Source organism: Anser brachyrhynchus (genome assembly GCF_964034855.1).
Source record: "Anser brachyrhynchus genome assembly, chromosome: 1".
Lineage (NCBI taxonomy): Eukaryota > Metazoa > Chordata > Aves > Anseriformes > Anatidae > Anser > Anser brachyrhynchus.
In genome coordinates, this window is record NC_137694.1 from 179,359,121 (window position 1) to 179,376,068 (window position 16,948).

At 51.0% G+C, this 16,948-nt stretch overlaps 1 protein-coding gene across 4 annotated transcripts; it reads left to right on the plus strand.

The window, feature by feature from the left end:
• The first annotated feature begins 11,266 nt into the window (after positions 1–11,266).
• Positions 11,267–15,738, plus strand: PCDH8 (protocadherin 8). Of its 4 annotated transcripts, none has more exons than XM_080593674.1 (3): positions 11,267–13,733; positions 14,025–14,235; positions 14,711–15,738. In XM_080593674.1, exons 1-3 carry the CDS (start codon positions 11,445–11,447, stop codon positions 15,082–15,084), a joined length of 2,874 nt encoding a protein of 957 aa, XP_080449800.1. In that variant the 5' UTR covers positions 11,267–11,444; the 3' UTR covers positions 15,085–15,738. The 4 variants fall into 4 exon arrangements, with proteins under 4 accessions (XP_080449800.1, XP_080449801.1, XP_080449798.1 ...); XM_080593675.1 differs by having other exon boundaries at positions 14,028–14,235; XM_080593672.1 differs by having other exon boundaries at positions 11,268–13,874.
• Positions 15,739–16,948: the final 1,210 nt, after the last annotated feature.

A 16,948-nucleotide genomic window follows, 5' to 3' on the forward strand; every position in this document is an offset into this window, starting at 1 on the left:
GGGATAAGCCACAGAAGGGGGAGCAGAGAGGAGGCAAGGATGTTATATTAATAGGATCGCCTGATGACTCGCTTGAGGCACGCACACATCCAGACAGGTCTGCTCCCTACTTAACAGCAATCAATTTGTGGAGGTGATATAGCAAACATGAGAGTCCAGCTGAATGATGGATAAAACTCCCCACATGCTTAGGATTAGCATATTTATGACAGCAAAAAGGCATGTAATATCCTTCTGGAAGTGGTCCCCAGCTCATGCTTTGCCTGCACCCCAGGAGATCCTACTGATCTACTGATCCTACTGGATCCTACTGATGGTCATCCAATCCTTGCTCTTCCAGCAACTCAGCAACTCAGCCTACACGTGCCCTTGCTGCCACCCAGAAAGTAAAGTGCCTTTCCCTCAGCCCTGCCAGGTCCCTCAGCTTCCCACAGAGGGACCTATTTCAGCTGTAAGACAAGGAGATGTCTGGCCTGAGAACATACAGAGAAGCCATGGCACAGTGGTATATACCTAGATCTTCAAACTCACAAGACACATGTTAACCAAACTGTGCCTGAGTATCATTTTTGGTTGTCTAAAATGAGTTCTTCATGGTTTCAGCTCAAGGTGAAAGCTGAACTGGGTCTTTGGCTTTTGATCACTTTAGAAGCCTGTTTTCCTTCTCCAAAAGCTGCAGTCCCCCTTTAATATAGAAGACTTCAGTGTTGTTTATTCTCAAACACCACTTTACTGAGGGAGCCTGGTGAAGAGGTTTCTTCCTCATCAGGCAAAGAGCTGAGAAGTTTATGGCTGTGGGGAAAAGGAAGCCAAGAAGGTCACAGAGCGCTTGGAGGACAACGAACGAAGCCGTCACCATCTGGGCAGCCCAAGTTTGTTGCTTAACAAGCAATCACAGCTCTAAACCCTCGCCACACCACAGGCAACATGGATGTTTACAGGGCATGCAGGAGAGGTTCTTTCCTCCACAGACGTATATATTTCTATAGCTATGGCACCCAAGAGAACTTCCTTGGAAGCACGATGTTAAGACTGTAAAGTCAAGCACTTAACTGGGAAATATGGGGCCTAAGGTGGTCTTTGCAGCCCCAGTCATGCTGTGGTATGATCCTTGTTTCCACAGTGAAGCGTTATTTCTCCACTGGACTCCTGTGATGCTCTGTAGGCCTGAGAGCCTTCATCTCCTTTAGTATTTTTTCTGTTTCCTTGCCTCACACCACTGTTTCCCAATACCACTCAAGTCCTGCTTGGGATAAAAGTAATAATTTTTCCACAGCCTGTTCTTTGGCCTTTTCCACTCTTAAATTAGCGTGATTCACAGATGTTAATTATCTTATTTCCATAATGAACCTGTGAAAAAAGGGTGTATCATTAGCTCCATATTACAGCTGGTGAGCTGAGGCACACAGAGATTCAGATTAATATCCACTGATTTTGCACACTTAAGCTGAAATACTCCAGGTCTGCTTTCTCCTCCTCACTCTTTTTCTTCTGACATCACCAGCTCAGTGACACTCTATGCATGTCCCCTGAGACTTTAAGGTACAATATGCTGGAAAAACAGAACTTCACCACCAGCTCTCCAGCAGTCATCCCCAGGTGGCAAGCTTTAGATTCATCACACCATGGACCAAGACTTGTTAGAGGAGACACAGAGCCAAGACCAGCATCAGGTTATTACGTCCAACCTTTCTTGAAGCCAGTAGGAGACATTTTGCTATTGGGTTTTGACATCTTTTTCCCCATAGCAGAGGAATTCATGCTTTTTCACAAATATCTGGAATAGCAATCCAAGTTTCTGGCAGACCAAGGAGAAAGGCACTGTGACAGAAACAGTCTTCCGGCTTCTCTTTCCCCAGACTCTAATCCCTGCTTCATTCATACCCAGAAGCTTCTTTGTCCACCTGGCTGAGGCCACAGAAAGATGATGACTGCTTTCAGGCCTCTGGATCTGCCCAGCCTGTGCTCAAAACAAAAGCCAGTCCCAGCTAAGCTCACAACGCACTCACTACAGGTAAAATCTGGGGGTATTTATCTGCTAAATCTCTGTTTAACATCTACAGGATGTAATGTTGGTTGAATGTTTGGTTGAATGTTCACAAAAATGAAACTCACGTGCTTTAGCGGGGAATCTTCTTGCAAAATTTCAAGTCCTCAAACCAAACCATGAAAATTGTATGGTTTAAAAGAAAACAAAAAAAAAAAAGAAAAAAGAAAAAGAAAAATAGGAGAGCTTGGATATTTATCCCACAGGCAAAACAACCATTAAAAGAGCCTAGGATAAACTTATCCTGGCCTCCTTTCCAGAGATAACCGAACAGCTTCAGCTGAAACTTTCTCTCAAAAAGAACCAGCAGCCTGAAGCAGATATCCAGCACAGAAAATTTCAGCTTAAACAGTTAATACTTGGTGAAGTATAAGCTCCTGGATACAGTCTTCCATACAAGATGAGTGTGGTTATTACAGGACTCCCTATAGGACATGCAGAGCCTGGAGTGCCTTTCCCAGCACTCCCAGTACTGCTGCCCATTGCCAGACTGGCTCTACTGGGAGCAGGCTCACGTTGCAACCACACATCCAGCCCAATATCAATTTCTCACCTGCTTTTTAGTGAAATACAGAATAGTAAACACAATACTGGAGAGCCACTAGTCCAACACCTTGAATACAAGCTACCTCTCTCCTGTGCATACTTGCAGCCACTGCCTTATGCCTCGTCCTTTAGCCCCTGTGGGTCTGCCACGAATTTTTTAACTGGTTCATGACTTTATCCTGGAGCTAAGTGCACAATCTCCAGTCATTAGTGAGCATCATGTCTTCATGTTTTCTTATGTATCTTGGAAAACTGTGTTTATATCTTCCTCTTTGCAATGCCAGGTGTGTCTTAAACAAGCCTCCCTTACTCTTTTTGATGGACTGCAGACAGCTTGCTCATTAGTCTAGTATCTAATTGCTTATCAGTCACACTCTCGAGCTCCTTATTACTTCACTAACACAGCTACAGTAATTAGATTTCACATTTCTTTAGACTTTCATGGCATTGTTTAGCCTACTGAGGAGGCACTCGTATATGATACACACATATTATAAATTACCTCCTGTAATTATCATATTCATTATAATATATAACACATACATACACACACATCTCAAACCTCTGCAGTTATAAGTGTTCAGCATGCTCCGCCAGCGTCTCTGAATGTTTATTTGTCGATTTTAACCTGTGCGAGGCTTCACCCGTCTGTGACCCTTAGCTCACAAACCGTGCCCGATCGCATCATTTTCTGCCTCTCACACACCACCACCACTTGCCTCCACCGCAAAACAAACATCTCAGATCTGCTTGCTGCAGGGATGAAAATCCTTTTAGGCAGAAAAGTGAATTTGATGTTCAGTACAGCAGCAAGCAGAAGAGTCGCTTGAGCAGTCAGCCCTTATTTTTTGGGATAACATGGGTTTTATGCCTATTTTGTCTAATTTGATGCATTTCTTTAACACCTATCCTCTAAGTCTTGAGCTTTTTTTTTTAGGGAGATCATTCCCCACTTTTATTACTGCACTTAAAAAGCAATGACAATTCACTTAACATTTCAAAACAGAATTCTGTGGGTATTTGGAACAGATGACTCTTTTTCCTGGGGATCACGTGTGAAATGTGTGCTGGTTTCTGTATTTCTATTCAGTTCCAGAGGCAAAAAGCTGCATGCAAGGGTGGCATGCAAAATTGGCCACCTCTTTTTCAAGCAAATGAAATAAGTGATTGCACCAGATAGTTAAACCTAGCAAGACAAACAGGTAATTCCCACCAAATTGGAAGAGGGCCATAACACCACAGGCTCCATCTACAGAAGTAAACTAAGCAGAGCCAGGGGACAGAGCATTTTATTCGGTGTTATAGATGTAGCCATAGAGACTGCATGTGGTTTCCAGATTGTGTCATCGCCCTGCTGTGGCACACACTTACAGTTGCAGGTGGAACTGGTGACATCTGGGGACTGACAAGCTATCTCCTAAAGGTGGGTGAGCACACCTGGGCTATGGCACAGATGCGTTCCTCAGCCATGAGAAACATCTCCTCTGTCCCAGGTCATCCCTGGGCTGCCACCAGCTCCTGGTCGAGGTCACGCCACCCAGATCCAGCATTGTGCTTTCTCAGCTGGACGTATTCAGCAAAGTGTACGTGGAGATGGAACAAATGCCACACATGAAAGAAGAGCAGTGAGTACGGGAACATTTTGTAGCTCTGGAGGTCAAAGTCCTGCTAAGGTCAAAGAAGAGATATTAGGAAAAAAAAAAAAAGTTTTCTCTTGGCCTCTACACCAAACTCATGAAGTAGAGCTACATGTGGTTACAGAAACCCTTAAAGCAGAAGTCCTGTGCAAAACACTCAAGAGTACTGCAATGATTTAGGAATCCAAACTTCTGAGAAGTTGCCTTCTCATGCACCCTGTATGAATATTAATTCTTTCCAAATTTCTTATAAGAGGATGTGCTTGCTCTTTGACCAAAACAACCTCTTTGCTGTCGTGTGCCACTTCCCCACCTTGCTCTGCCTTATAGCAGGCTGCATTTTGGGCAGCAAGATGCTGGTAGTTCTCAAAGCTAAAAACCATCCCAATGAGAATGCCAGTGCATCAAAGGTGGAGACAGCGAGATGGGTCTCAGACCTATCTGCAGATATAGACTGAAATCATCACTGCTCCCCTGTCTTAACTGCCAGGCAGAGAATACTCCTTATCATGCAGAAATAAAGCCTCGGGCTTGGCAGCAGGGAAGAGGATCCACACGTGAGGAGGCCAGCAAACCAAGCCAGCCTACGGGCTCCAGCATCTCCCAAGGGGATTGGGGGGCTCCTGCCAGCACCTAGGAGGGTCAGATGGCAGAAAATCACAGCTCCCTCATCTCCCTCAGCTTGGAGCGGGCAAACATTGTCCTTCGCCCCGTGGTCCTACGTCGGCACTCAGTGTTGGACAGCATGAAGCACCAAGAAGGCTGCGTGGCGTGTTAACCCCGCAGGCAGGATGCTCAAGCCCCCCGAAAGCGTCCGGCAGAGTGAAGATGCTTGGTGTGAATAGAGCCCGTTCCCTGGCAGGCGGCCAAACACAGCAGCCGCCGGCGCCCGGGCTCGTCCCCCCGCGCTCGCGGGCTCTTGAAGAGAAGTGACACGCGGCACGTTCTTGCTCACAGCCTGCTGCCGCTCAGGAGGCTGGGAGAAGGAGAGACTTAGTCCTTCACAGCTGGGGGCTCTGACTTTGCAAGCCGATTGAGATGGAGGATGGGGGGGGGGAGAGGGGGGAGAAGGAGAGGCGAGATGGAGGCAGAGATTTTCCTACAGCTTTCAGCACAAAGGCTGATCTCCTGCCTCCCCCTTGTATTTTTCCCCCCTCTCAGAAACAACCAGAAGTTCAGGGTACAAATGGGCAAAGCTGTGAAAAACCAGCCCAAAAATCAGAAGCTATGGCACTGCACCCAAGCTCATTAACCCTGCTGTGACAAGGGGCTAATTAGCTCAAACATGGCACCATGCTACTGTGACTTCTCCATCTCCAAGACCCCAAAGAAGAACACTTCACAGAGCCTCCCCCTGCCACATCTATCAGCAAAGGGGCCAAGGAATCAAGTGTGGGGGAATTTGAGAAATGTTAGGAAGGAGGCAGAGGGATGAGGCCGTGCTTATTTGGTGCGGTAGGGGGCAAGTGCAGCTGTCTGGCCAGGGGCAGAGGAAGGACATCCAGCAAGAGATCTTGCTCATAAAACAGCGAGCGAACTACTTTTCTGAGAAGTCAATGGAGTCCATCCCAACAGCCACACGTAACTATTCACAGAGGGCTGTACATCTTCATGGTAGCTGAAAGGTGGATTTCTTCCTCCCATTCATCATTCGTAAGAGTCTAAAATCCCAAACAGTCCTTCAAGGAGGAGAGCATGAATGAGGCCCAGGAGGAAACAAGGAGCTGCTGGAGGAAAGCCAAGTATACCAGCCTGGACACCTTCAAAGTGGTATGAAAGGCATCCCAGCCAGGTGTATGGGAGCAGACATGGAGAGGGAGCTCCCATTCACAACATCCAGGGAGAGAAACTTTCTGGTTCCCCTATGTAATGTCCTACTGCTCTGACCCCTAAAATAAAGAGCAGCAAGGTAAAATAGACAGAAAGGACCTGTGTAATAAAGGTTGTTCCTCCTAAGGACACCTCTGATCTAGTAACAGGCCTGGTGCTGGGCGAGTAGCAGGATTTGGGCTGTCATCGCCTGGCATACCCACAGGTTGCAGTGTGCTGTCATTACAACTGCTCTGCGTGGTACCCAAGTGCTCTGCGGACATGAGGGGCTGAGTCTGCGAGAGCCTGAAGGCCTCATCTGTGCTAAAAGATGTCAAATCCCCATTGGACTCGATGACAGCTGAGTACCTAAATGCCCCAGACCTTGGTGGAGCTGGGCTTCATTAACTTGCTCCAGATCACAGAGATGAAAACTGAGCCGGGGCACCTGTCTTGTGATTTAACAGCTGCGAAGCCTCATCTATCTCTTCCCGTGCAGAAAAAGTAGAGAGAGTGGGAAAAGAGGGGGCAGAAGAGAGGAGGGACCAAAGTACCAGCAGGTGCTTGACTCCTTTGCACCACGAGGTTAAGGATATGGGGGACCACAGCCTGGGTGCTGGGGTAGGAGGGAAAAACTCAGGCCTAGCTACCTCAAGGATTTTCCCAGTCCCCCGTCTTAACCTTAAAGGCAAGACAGACCAGGAAATACCCCAAAAATCCCCCAGAGGACCCTGGCTGCAGACCTCGAGGAATGCACTGCTCCAAGGATACCTCCAGGCAGCACGCATGAGGCCCATGCTGTGTAGGGAATGCGAAGAACTGGTCTTTTGTTTCCCTCCCCTTTGTTTTAACCTCTCGAATCAAAGACCCCAGCTGCTACTCTGAGAGAGGCTAGAAATTAATCCAATTAAAAAATAAATTCCTTGTGGAATCAGAACTGCTTGCCGGGTGGGGGGTACGGGCACGCGATTTCTTTATTCTGGAAAACAAACTCTCATTTTATAGCTCACGTTTCACAGAAGGGAGACAGAGGCAGGGAAGCATTTGAAGCAAATATAACAAGCAGATGATCGGGGTGATTTATAACCCCGGTACCCAACTGCGGCTCACGGGAAGGATGGCAGCTCTCTCTTCTATAGCCTACAAGGCCAGAGACAATGCCGCGTGCTCCCCTCAAATACAAACAACCACGGAGCAACAAAACCCTTTGCCGCTTCGTTCCACTCCTTTGTTTTCCAGAGTTTTGGTGAGCCTGGGCTTGTGGAGCTTGACAGGTTAACCCACACTTCCTTGGTTGTGGCAGAAGTGATTAAACAGGGGGGGATTGTTTAGGCTGGGAAGCAGAAGGAGCTCCTTCGTTTTTGTAGATCACTCAAAGGCAGCCGAGCCATGGTGCTGGAGAAGAAAAAGGCAGGGGCTGAGAGAAAAGGGAGATGGGTTTCCAAGGAGGGACTTTGCGCCACCAGCTCTGCAGGCTCAGAGATGAGGGGTGGGGGGAAACACTGTGTCCCAGCTTTGGGGTTGGGGAGAAGTTGGACGGAACCTCACCCAAATACCAGACTCACCCATATTCCCTTCCAGGCTCAGCAAAGCCTGGACAAAGTCAAGGCATCCGTGGCATGCCCTTGTAGCATCCCACCCCACCACCCCGAGGGCATGCAGTCATTGTGCAGCTTGTGCTGAGGGGGATTGGGGCCAAGGAGAGAGAGGGGTTTTCATACCCAGAGCCTGGTGCACCAAAGATCTCATGGGAAAGCACATGTAACACAGCCACCTCTATATAAAGCATGGCTTGCTTCCATGGTCCCATGCATTAAGTTGCTCCCTCAAGGTGTATGTCGTGCTGAGGTACATGGTGGGCTCTATGGGAGTCCTGCCTTCCCTCACAGACCCCAGATTTAACATCTTCTAGCTTATTGCCGTCATCAGAGATTGCTAGAGAGGAAATCCAGGCACCTGCTGCACTGGGAACACGTGCAGACTCACCGTGCTGTAGGTGCTGGTGGAAAGGGACTGAGCCCTAAGTGCCCATCTTCAGGTGGAGGTGTGGAGGGAAGAAGAGGAGGAGCTCTTGACTTTTTGTCACCCTCTATAAGGCCATGACTGTTTGGAGAGAGGAGCAGAGCACCCACAAACTTTACTGGATCAGAATTGAGGGGAAAGCAAAATTAAAACTAGAAAAAGGAACCTACAGTGATTTGTTGGCCATCGCTCCAACTTGGTTGCTGTTGGCATCGGGCTGGTGGGCTGGGAGTGCTTTCAGTCCTCGGGAGCAACGCATTACCCTGAGATTCAGGCTCACAGGGATGGGTGAGGAGTCTTTTGCTTTTTCCTTGGCCTGACACCCACCTCTCAGAGCAGCTTTGCTTTCTGCGTCAAAGAGGTACGGGAAGGAGCTTGGCAGTGGAGATCAGAACTCCGGACACCACAAAATGCCTCCTTCTTAGCAGGCTCCAAGTCTCCACAACAACACTAAGTGCAAGAGGTCTGGTGAATTATTAAAACAACCTCTCAACAGCTCCGGATAAACCTCCAGTGCCTCCGATTCAAAAGAAGGCTGTGGTGTGAGAATCCCCATTAGTAACAATACACACAGTTTGCAAGAACATATGTCCCTGCATGGAGCAATCAACCAATCTGGGCTGTTTAACCATAATATTTCAAAGAAGCGCTTTTAACGCAGCTGATCCGTATGTTTATTTTTTGAGCTGTAAAACAGGATTCTTCAATAGCCTTCCTGAACATTTCTGTAATGGACTTTATCCAAACTATTGGGGAGCAGGCTTTGCTCCAGCAGAGTGACTGATATGTACTTTTTTTTTTTTTTTAAACTCAGAGTCACGATTGTGGAAAAATAATAACCCAAGCAGACAGAAAGTACATTTTGCCCTCAGAAAAAAGGCAGGAGGAGCAAGACCCCACTGGGACCCTTTTAAGAAAGGGTTTGGATCGAGAGAGTCTGTGAGATGGGGAATGAGTAGATGGGAAGGGGAAAGGCTTTCTAAGCCCGTCCTGATGCAGATATTTGAGTACACATGGAAGATACATTTCTTTGCACTCTTTTCTCCTGCAAAATGCGTGGGAGGTGAATGCGAGTCCTGTTGTATTGATTGATTGATTTTATATAAAGAATACGAGCTCCTCTTGGAATAGCCATGCCTTTACGGGGACGGGGGGCGGAGGGGTGGGGTGAAGGGGGGGATAGGGGGCACGGTCTGGTCTCCTTCCCTGCTCGATCTAATCCTAATTAAAAATAAATTACATGCTGTATGGAACTTGAAATGGTAAAGATAATCCTGTTACACACGAGGGGCCGCCCCGCTGCCCGCTGCCCGCTCCCGGCCAGCGGCCCCGTTCCCAGGCGCGCAGCCCCCGGCCCAACACGACCCGGTCCAATACATCCCGGTCCAATACATCCCGGTCCAACACAACCCCGTCCCACGCATCCCGTTCCAACATGACCCGGTCCAATACGACCCGGTCCAACACTCCCCGGCACCGCATCTCCCCTCCCTCCCGCGGAGCTCCTAGGGGCAGGAGAAAAGAGCTCGGCGGAGCCTTTTGGTATGGAAAGAAGGCGTTTGGGGAGCTTTTGTCGGCGGCGGTGCGTGTCCCCCCACCCCTGCTCCCCCCTCGTCCCCGCAGCGAGCGCTGCTGCGCTCCTTAAATCCCATTTCCATAAGCCGGCGCTGCGGGCCCGCCGCGCTCGCGTGCCGCCCCGCGCAACCCCCGCGCAACCCCCGCGCAGCGCAACGCAGCGGCCAGAGGGGACCCCGGGGAGCCCCCTGGGGCGGGGAGAGAGCCGGGAGGGGGAAAGGAACAGGGGCTGGAGACCCCCATCCGTCCCCCGGCCCCGCTGGTCCGTCCCGGCCGAGGAAGAGGAGAGGATGGAGGGGAGGAGGAGGAAGAGGAGGAGGAGGAGGAGGATGGAGGAAGGACACGCGGCTTTCGGGGACCCCGGTGCAGCGGCGGGCAGATGGCTTCGTTCCCCCGGTCCGTGCCAGGTTTCAGCCTCATGCTGTTATTTTGTTCTGCTGGAACGAGGCTGGTGTTGCTTCCCAGAGAGGCCCTATTAGGACAAAAAAGAAAATCCCGTGAATAGGCGTAACAGGGCACCAGGAGGGATAGGTCTTAAATGTATTTTAATATGAGCTGGGCATTGTGTGTAATTCAGCGCTCATCATCGTTTAGTCAAAGAGTTATGGCAGTGATTGGGAATGAATAGGGGGACATAATGGATACATGTGGCGTTTGCTCATTATATTCAACTTAGTCCAACTCCTCTGTGGAAACTGTTCAACTTTCTCTCCCTTTAGCCTGTCATAGTGAAATAATACAGACATTGGTTCCTCAAATGGGATAGCCTGCCATGCTATTATTTTTCTGCAGCTAACGAGGGCTTCATAAGCCTTTGATACAGCCTGATCTTTGAAACCTTTCCAAATCTCCTCAAGCTTATGCTAAATCCTATTTGGAACTTTTTTTCTGTCTTTCTTTCTTTCTTTCTTTCTTTCTTTCTTTTTTTTTTTTTCCCTTTCGCCTGCTAGTGCCCCAGGCTTAAGAAACGCGGGCGGTGACATGCATACTAAAGCATGCAGGGACATCTCCTGAAAGGCGACTTACAGCGCGGATCACAGGCTCTCACGCGAGGAACACACCACCGCGGGCGCGGATGAGAAAACGACCGAAACCCCCCCGGCCGCGCCCCGCTGAGCCGCCCGGCGCCCGCCCGCACCCTCCCGCGGACCGGCACGGCACGGCACGGCACGGCACGGGATGGGATGGGATGGCACGGGATGCCACGGCACGGGATGTCACGGCACGGGATGGGATGGCATGTCACGGCACGGCATGGGATGTCACGGCACGGGATGAGATGTCACGGCACGGGATGTCACGGCACGGCACGGCACAGCCCACGGCAGCACCTGTCCGCCGCCGGGAGCCTCCGGAGGGAAAGGAAGGAAAAGGAGGGGGAGGAAATAAAGAAAGGGGGGAAAGAGAGAGAGAAAAGAAAAGAAAAAAAAAGCAGAAAAAAAAAGAAATAAAAAGGCAGAAAAAGAAATAAAAAATGGGGGGGGGGGAAGAGAAAATACATAGAAAATAAAAAGCGGAAAAAAAAATGGGAGGGGGGGGGGAAGAAAAAAAAATGCCGAAATCAGCCCCCCGCCCCGGAGAGTTAGCGCGAACAAAGGCGGGCGCCCCGCGCAGCCCGCCGCCCCGGCCGCCGCAGCCGCCCCGCGGAGGGGGTGTCCGGGCGGCGCCCCCCGCGCCGCTCCCATTGGCTCCTCCGGGCCGCCATTTGCATAGCGCCGTCTATTAAAGGCGGCGCCGGGGCGCGGAGGGGCGCAGACGGCGGTGGTGGGTGAGCGGATCCGCGTCCATCTCTGTGCCCCGCAGGTGCCATGGGCCCGCTGCGGCTGCTGGCTGCCAGCTGCTTGCTGGCCGCCAGCTGCTTGCTGGCCATGTCCCGCTGCAAGACGGTGAGGTACCGCACCGACGAAGAGGGGGCTCCGGGCACGGTGATCGGCACGCTGGCCGATGAGATGCCGGTGAAGGCTCCTGGGGAGATGAGCTTCCGACTGATGCGGCAGTTCAGCAACAGCTCGCTGGTGCGGGTGCGGGAGGAGGACGGGCAGCTGAGTATCGGCGAAGCGGGGCTGGACCGGGAGCGGCTGTGCGGGCAGGCCCCGCAGTGCGTGCTGGCCTTCGATGTGGTGAGCTGCTGGCGGGAGCGCTACCGCCTGGTGCACGTGGAGCTGGAGGTGCGCGACATCAATGACAATGCACCCCGCTTCCCCCGGGCGCAGATGACACTGGAAGTGTCGGAGAGCGCCGCACCTGGCACGCGCCTCCCACTGGAGGTGGCAGTGGACGAGGACGTGGGCTCCAATTCCATCCAGAGCTTCCAGGTCTCCCTCAACAGCCACTTCGGCGTGGAGGCACAGACGAGGGCGGACGGGGCACGCTGTGCTGACCTGGTGCTGCTCCAGGAGCTGGACCGTGAGCGCCAGCCCTCCTACACCCTGGAGCTGGTGGCCAAGGATGGCGGCAGCCCAGCACGCTCGGGCACAGCCACCGTGCATGTCCGTGTGCTCGACGCCAATGACAACAGTCCCACCTTCGCCCGGGGCTCGGTCACGGTGGAGCTGCCTGAGGACGCACCACCTGGCTCCCTGCTGCTCGACCTGGACGCCGATGACCCTGATGAGGGCCCCAATGGGGAGGTGGTCTATGCTTTTGGCAGCCAGGTGCCCCCTGAGGCACGGCGGCTCTTCCGCCTCGACCCACGCTCTGGCCGCCTGACACTGGAGGCCGCTGTGGACTATGAGCGCACCCGCACCTACGAGCTGGATGTGCGTGCCCAGGACCGTGGTGCCAGCCCCCGTGCTGCCACCTGCACTGTCATTGTGCGCCTCGCCGATGTCAATGACAACGCGCCACGTATCAGCATCAGTGCCCTCCGTGGTGCCGGCAGCGCCGCTGGCGTGGCCTACGTCAGCGAGGCAGCGGCCAGCGAGAGCTTCGTGGCCCTGGTCAGTGCCTCCGACCGTGACTCGGGCGCCAATGGGCAGGTGCGCTGCAGCCTCCGTGGCCATGACCACTTTGCCCTGCAGCGTGCCTATGAGGACAGCTACATGATCGTCACCACGGCAGCACTGGACCGTGAGCGCATCCCTGAGTATAACCTCACCGTGGTGGCCGAGGACCTGGGCTCACCGCCCTTCAAGACCGTCCGCCAGTACACAGTGCGGGTGAGCGATGAGAATGACAACGCACCACTCTTTGCCAAGCCCCTCTACGAGGTGGCTGTGCCAGAGAACAACCCCCCAGGTGCCTACATCACCACTGTGGTGGCCCGAGACCCTGATCTCGGCCACAATGGTAAGGTCACCTACCGACTACTGGAGACCCAAGTCATGGGGGCCCCCATCTCCACCTATGTCTCAGTGGATCCCGCCACTGGGGCCATCTACGCCCTTAGGACGTTCAACTATGAGATACTCAAGCAGTTGGACCTGAGGATCCAGGCCACTGATGGAGGCTCCCCGCAGCTCTCCAGCAGCACTCTTGTCAAGGTGAGGATGGTGGACCAGAACGACAACCCTCCCGTCATCATCCACCCAGTGCTCACCAATGGGTCAGTGGAAATCGGCGTGTCCAGCAAGACCTCCCGTGACTCCCTGGTGGCCCAGATCAAAGCTCGAGATGCGGATGATGGGGCCAATGCTGAGCTCACCTTTGCCTTCCTGGAAGAGCCCCAGCAGGACCTTTTCACCATCAACCCGAGCACTGGGGACATTGTGCTGAGGGGAGACCTCTCTGAAGAGCTGGGACAGCTGTTCAAGGTCATCCTCACTGTGACAGACAATGGCAGACCCCCTCTGGCCACGACTGCCACGGTCAACTTCCTGGTGACTGCCACTGCTCCTTCCAGCATTCAGGAGGTAGCCAAGCCCAGCTCCTGGGAAGGAAAAGCTTTGCAGTGGGACATCCCTCTGATCGTGATCATCGTCCTGGCAGGCAGCTGCACCCTCCTCCTGGTGGCTATCATCACCATCGCCACCACCTGCAACAGGCGCAAGAAGGGGAACGAGATCAAAAACAACACCTCCTTGAAGGAGCAGATAGACATCTCCCACCTGGAGAAGGGCCGGCAGGAGGACAGCAGCCCGAGGGGAAATATGTTTGAGGTACGAACCTTTCCCAGCAAAACCTCTTTCACCAGCCCCGACCCTTCTCCGGCAGCCGAAGAGATCTCTGCTGCCGAGAGCAGCAGTGACAGCGCTGGCCTCTACGAGGGTCAGAAGAGGCTCAGAGGACCCAGCGGGGAGGTAAGATCCTGCCGTGTCCTGGGAAGGGGAGGGTAGAAGGAGGGGTTTGTGGATGGAGAGGGGGAGGATGTAAATCTCAGAGATACAGTTCTGATGTCAATTTACCCTATACTTCTTCCCTCTCCTTTGACCCCCGCCACCCCATCCCAGCAGGGTTTTGCTGCTGCTCCGAGCTTTGGCAAAGAGCCCGCTCCCCCCGTGGCCATCTGGAAGGGGCACTCCTTCAACACCATCTCTGGCCGAGAGGCAGAGAAGTTTAGCGGCAAAGACAGCGGCAAAGGCGACAGCGATTTCAATGACAGTGACTCGGACATCAGCGGAGAAGCCCTGAAGAAGGACCTCATCACGCACATGCAGAATGGTAAGGAGTCAGCCCCCGCTCCCATCTGTCCGGACAGACGGACAGGGAGGTGCATGGAGGGACCTGTCAGGGTGCTGCAAATAGGTGGGGCTGGTGGGGAAGGGAACCTGATACTTCCCTCCAGAGCTGTCTGACTCAAACTGCCTGCCTCTTCCCAGCAGGCTGCTAAATGCTGGTTTCTCTCCTCACCGAGCATCCAGCGCAAATTAGCAGAGCTGGAAGTGCTTTAGAACTGTGTTCTTTTCTTTTTTCCCTTCCCAAAAATTTTCCCTGAAAGTTAAACTGTGAAGCGCCTGTAGCAAAATGACGTAGCCCTACCTTCCCCAGTGTGCCTTTTCATTGTGCCGTAGAGCATCGCTTCCCAACTCCTGCCGTCAGCACAGCGCGTTGAGTCATCCCGTGATTGATAACTCTGAGGATTACGGATGGCACGGGTTTGTTCCTGCAGTAACCACAGGTTTCTTGCTCCCTCTAGGTCTGTGGGCTTGTACGGCTGAGTGCAAGATCCTGGGTCACTCGGACCGCTGCTGGAGCCCATCCTGCGGCCGAGCCAACCCCCACCCCTCTCCCCACCCGTCGGCACCCCTCTCCACCTTCTGCAAAAGCACGTCCTTGCCCAGGGACCCCCTCCGCAGGGACAACTTTTACCAGGCCCAGCTGCCAAAGACAGTGGGGCTCCAGAGTGTCTACGAGAAGGTGCTGCATAGGGACTTTGACCGGACGATCACGCTGCTCTCCCCACCGCGTCCCGCACGGCTCCCTGACCTCCAGGAGATCGGGGTGCCCCTCTACCCAGCCTCCTCGACTAGGTACCTGGGTCCCCAGACTGACACAACTGAGAAAGTGTAGCCCTACCCGTCCCCCAGCCCCATACACATGTCCCTACACGCACACAACTCGGTTGCTCCTCGGAGCCTTTAAGTTATTGACCAGATCCAGTGTTGTACATGTAAATATGCAAGATGTGCCTTAAAACATGAAGTTGTTGGGAAAGATTTCCAATCATGTCGGTACTGTTTGGTATTTGCAAACAAAAAAAAAATGAATTGTTTGTAGTTAATGTAATTTTTATGAAATGTGCAGTATTTAATTTTTTTTTCTTTTGATGTTTTCTACATTATTTTTTTTTTAATTTTGGTTTGCCCATGGCCTGCCATTTTTGTAGTGTTTTTAACCTGTACAGTGTGTAATGTAATGTTTGTACATAATGAAAAATTGGTTATATTTTTATATCATAAAAGCTTAAAAATGGGAATTCTTGCCAAAGGAACTGTCTGAAAGACACAATAATTAATAATATCCTGAATATGTAGAAACTTGTAAGGGAAATTCCTCTTTCACAGTATAATAACCTAAGTAACCCAATATACTGAGAAGTTTGACTTGCCAAATGTGACTTGTATTTCTTGAGTCTGTGGTCAGTTTAAATGTTATTTAATTGACTTTGGTTCCTGTAATCTGTGTCACTGATAAACACTAATAAAGGTTTTGTGATGTGTTGGAGGGATCTGTCCATGGATTTTTTTGTGCTTCAGACCTTATACGTCTTTGCAGCTCAACAAAACTGTTTTATGCAGAAAAATGTAGGGGGGGGAGGAATGTGAGGGATGCTTCCTCTGGTCTCACCTGTTCCTCATCTCCAGCACCACTTCACTGGAGATGTAGCTCTAGAGTTTGTCAAGGTGGGGTGCAGAGAAAGGAAAGCTACATGCTAGAGCTGGCCTTTGCTTTTTGCTGCCTGGGCTGAGCTCTTCCAGCCTTATCCTCTGCTGGTGGTAATCAGTGTAACTTGAATGAAACTACGTCAGTCAGCTGAAGCATTCATGATGCGAAAAACCTCTTTGCATCAGAAACCACTTGAGCGCCTTGCTTTTTCATATGGCTAAGACTGCTTTGGGTAAAGCTGCACAGGTACTGTGCTTAGAGGTCTACACATGGTTAAAGCGGCTGTACCAAAAGAGAGTAACTTATGTTTGAGTAACAGACACCTGTCTATATACCAAGAGAAAAAGTTTTATATTTGTGCTTACAATAGAAAAAATAGATGTTGATTACGTTGAGATTCTCTGATATATATTTTGCCTCTTTGCGGTAATGACAAAGGTCTGAACAAAAATAGTAATAATACCTAGTTTAGAAATTCCCTCCCCTCAAAACTTTCAAGCAAAAAGCAGACATCAAATCCTTCTGCAGAAATCATGAGTGGAATAGCATTTAATGAAGCATACTGAAGCATGTGTTCAAAACTGCTTATACCAGTGATAATACTTATTTTAGAGTTTTAATATTAATATAGACATTTCTGAAAGGAAGAATTGCTCCTCACTTTGAGTATATAACTTCACAGTTTGTATATGTCAATAATCTAGAAAATTGTATGTGACAAAGCTTTGTTTTTTATCATTAATTTTTCAATTAGATGCCCAATTAGCATGGTGCATATATATATAGAAGATGACTCACAAAGAAAATATAAAGCCTTCTTAGACATAAACAAGGCCTTATTAGACTTTGTAAGCAGAAAGCAATATCCTGCCTGCGTGTCACTTAACAGAGAGAAATTTCCTTTCTCCCCTGACTTCAGCTTTCTCAAGCATGGCAAGGGTGCCAGAGCCTGACCAAGTTTTCATGCACACTCTCTGAGTTTTAGCAGGGACTTCATAAAAGACTCTGCATGAAGAGTTGTGGTGGGCAGAGAGCATCAGAGGCTCTG

Coding starts and splice junctions, on each gene's coding strand:
- PCDH8 (XM_080593672.1), top strand. CDS start 11,445: ATGGGCCCGCTGCGGCTGCTGGCTGCCAGCTGCTTGCTGGCCGCCAGC. Junction 13,875..14,024: donor TCAGAGGACCCAGCGGGGAG/GTAAGATCCTGC, acceptor ACCCCATCCCAG/CAGGGTTTTGCTGCTGCTCC. Junction 14,236..14,710: donor CATCACGCACATGCAGAATG/GTAAGGAGTCAG, acceptor TGCTCCCTCTAG/GTCTGTGGGCTTGTACGGCT.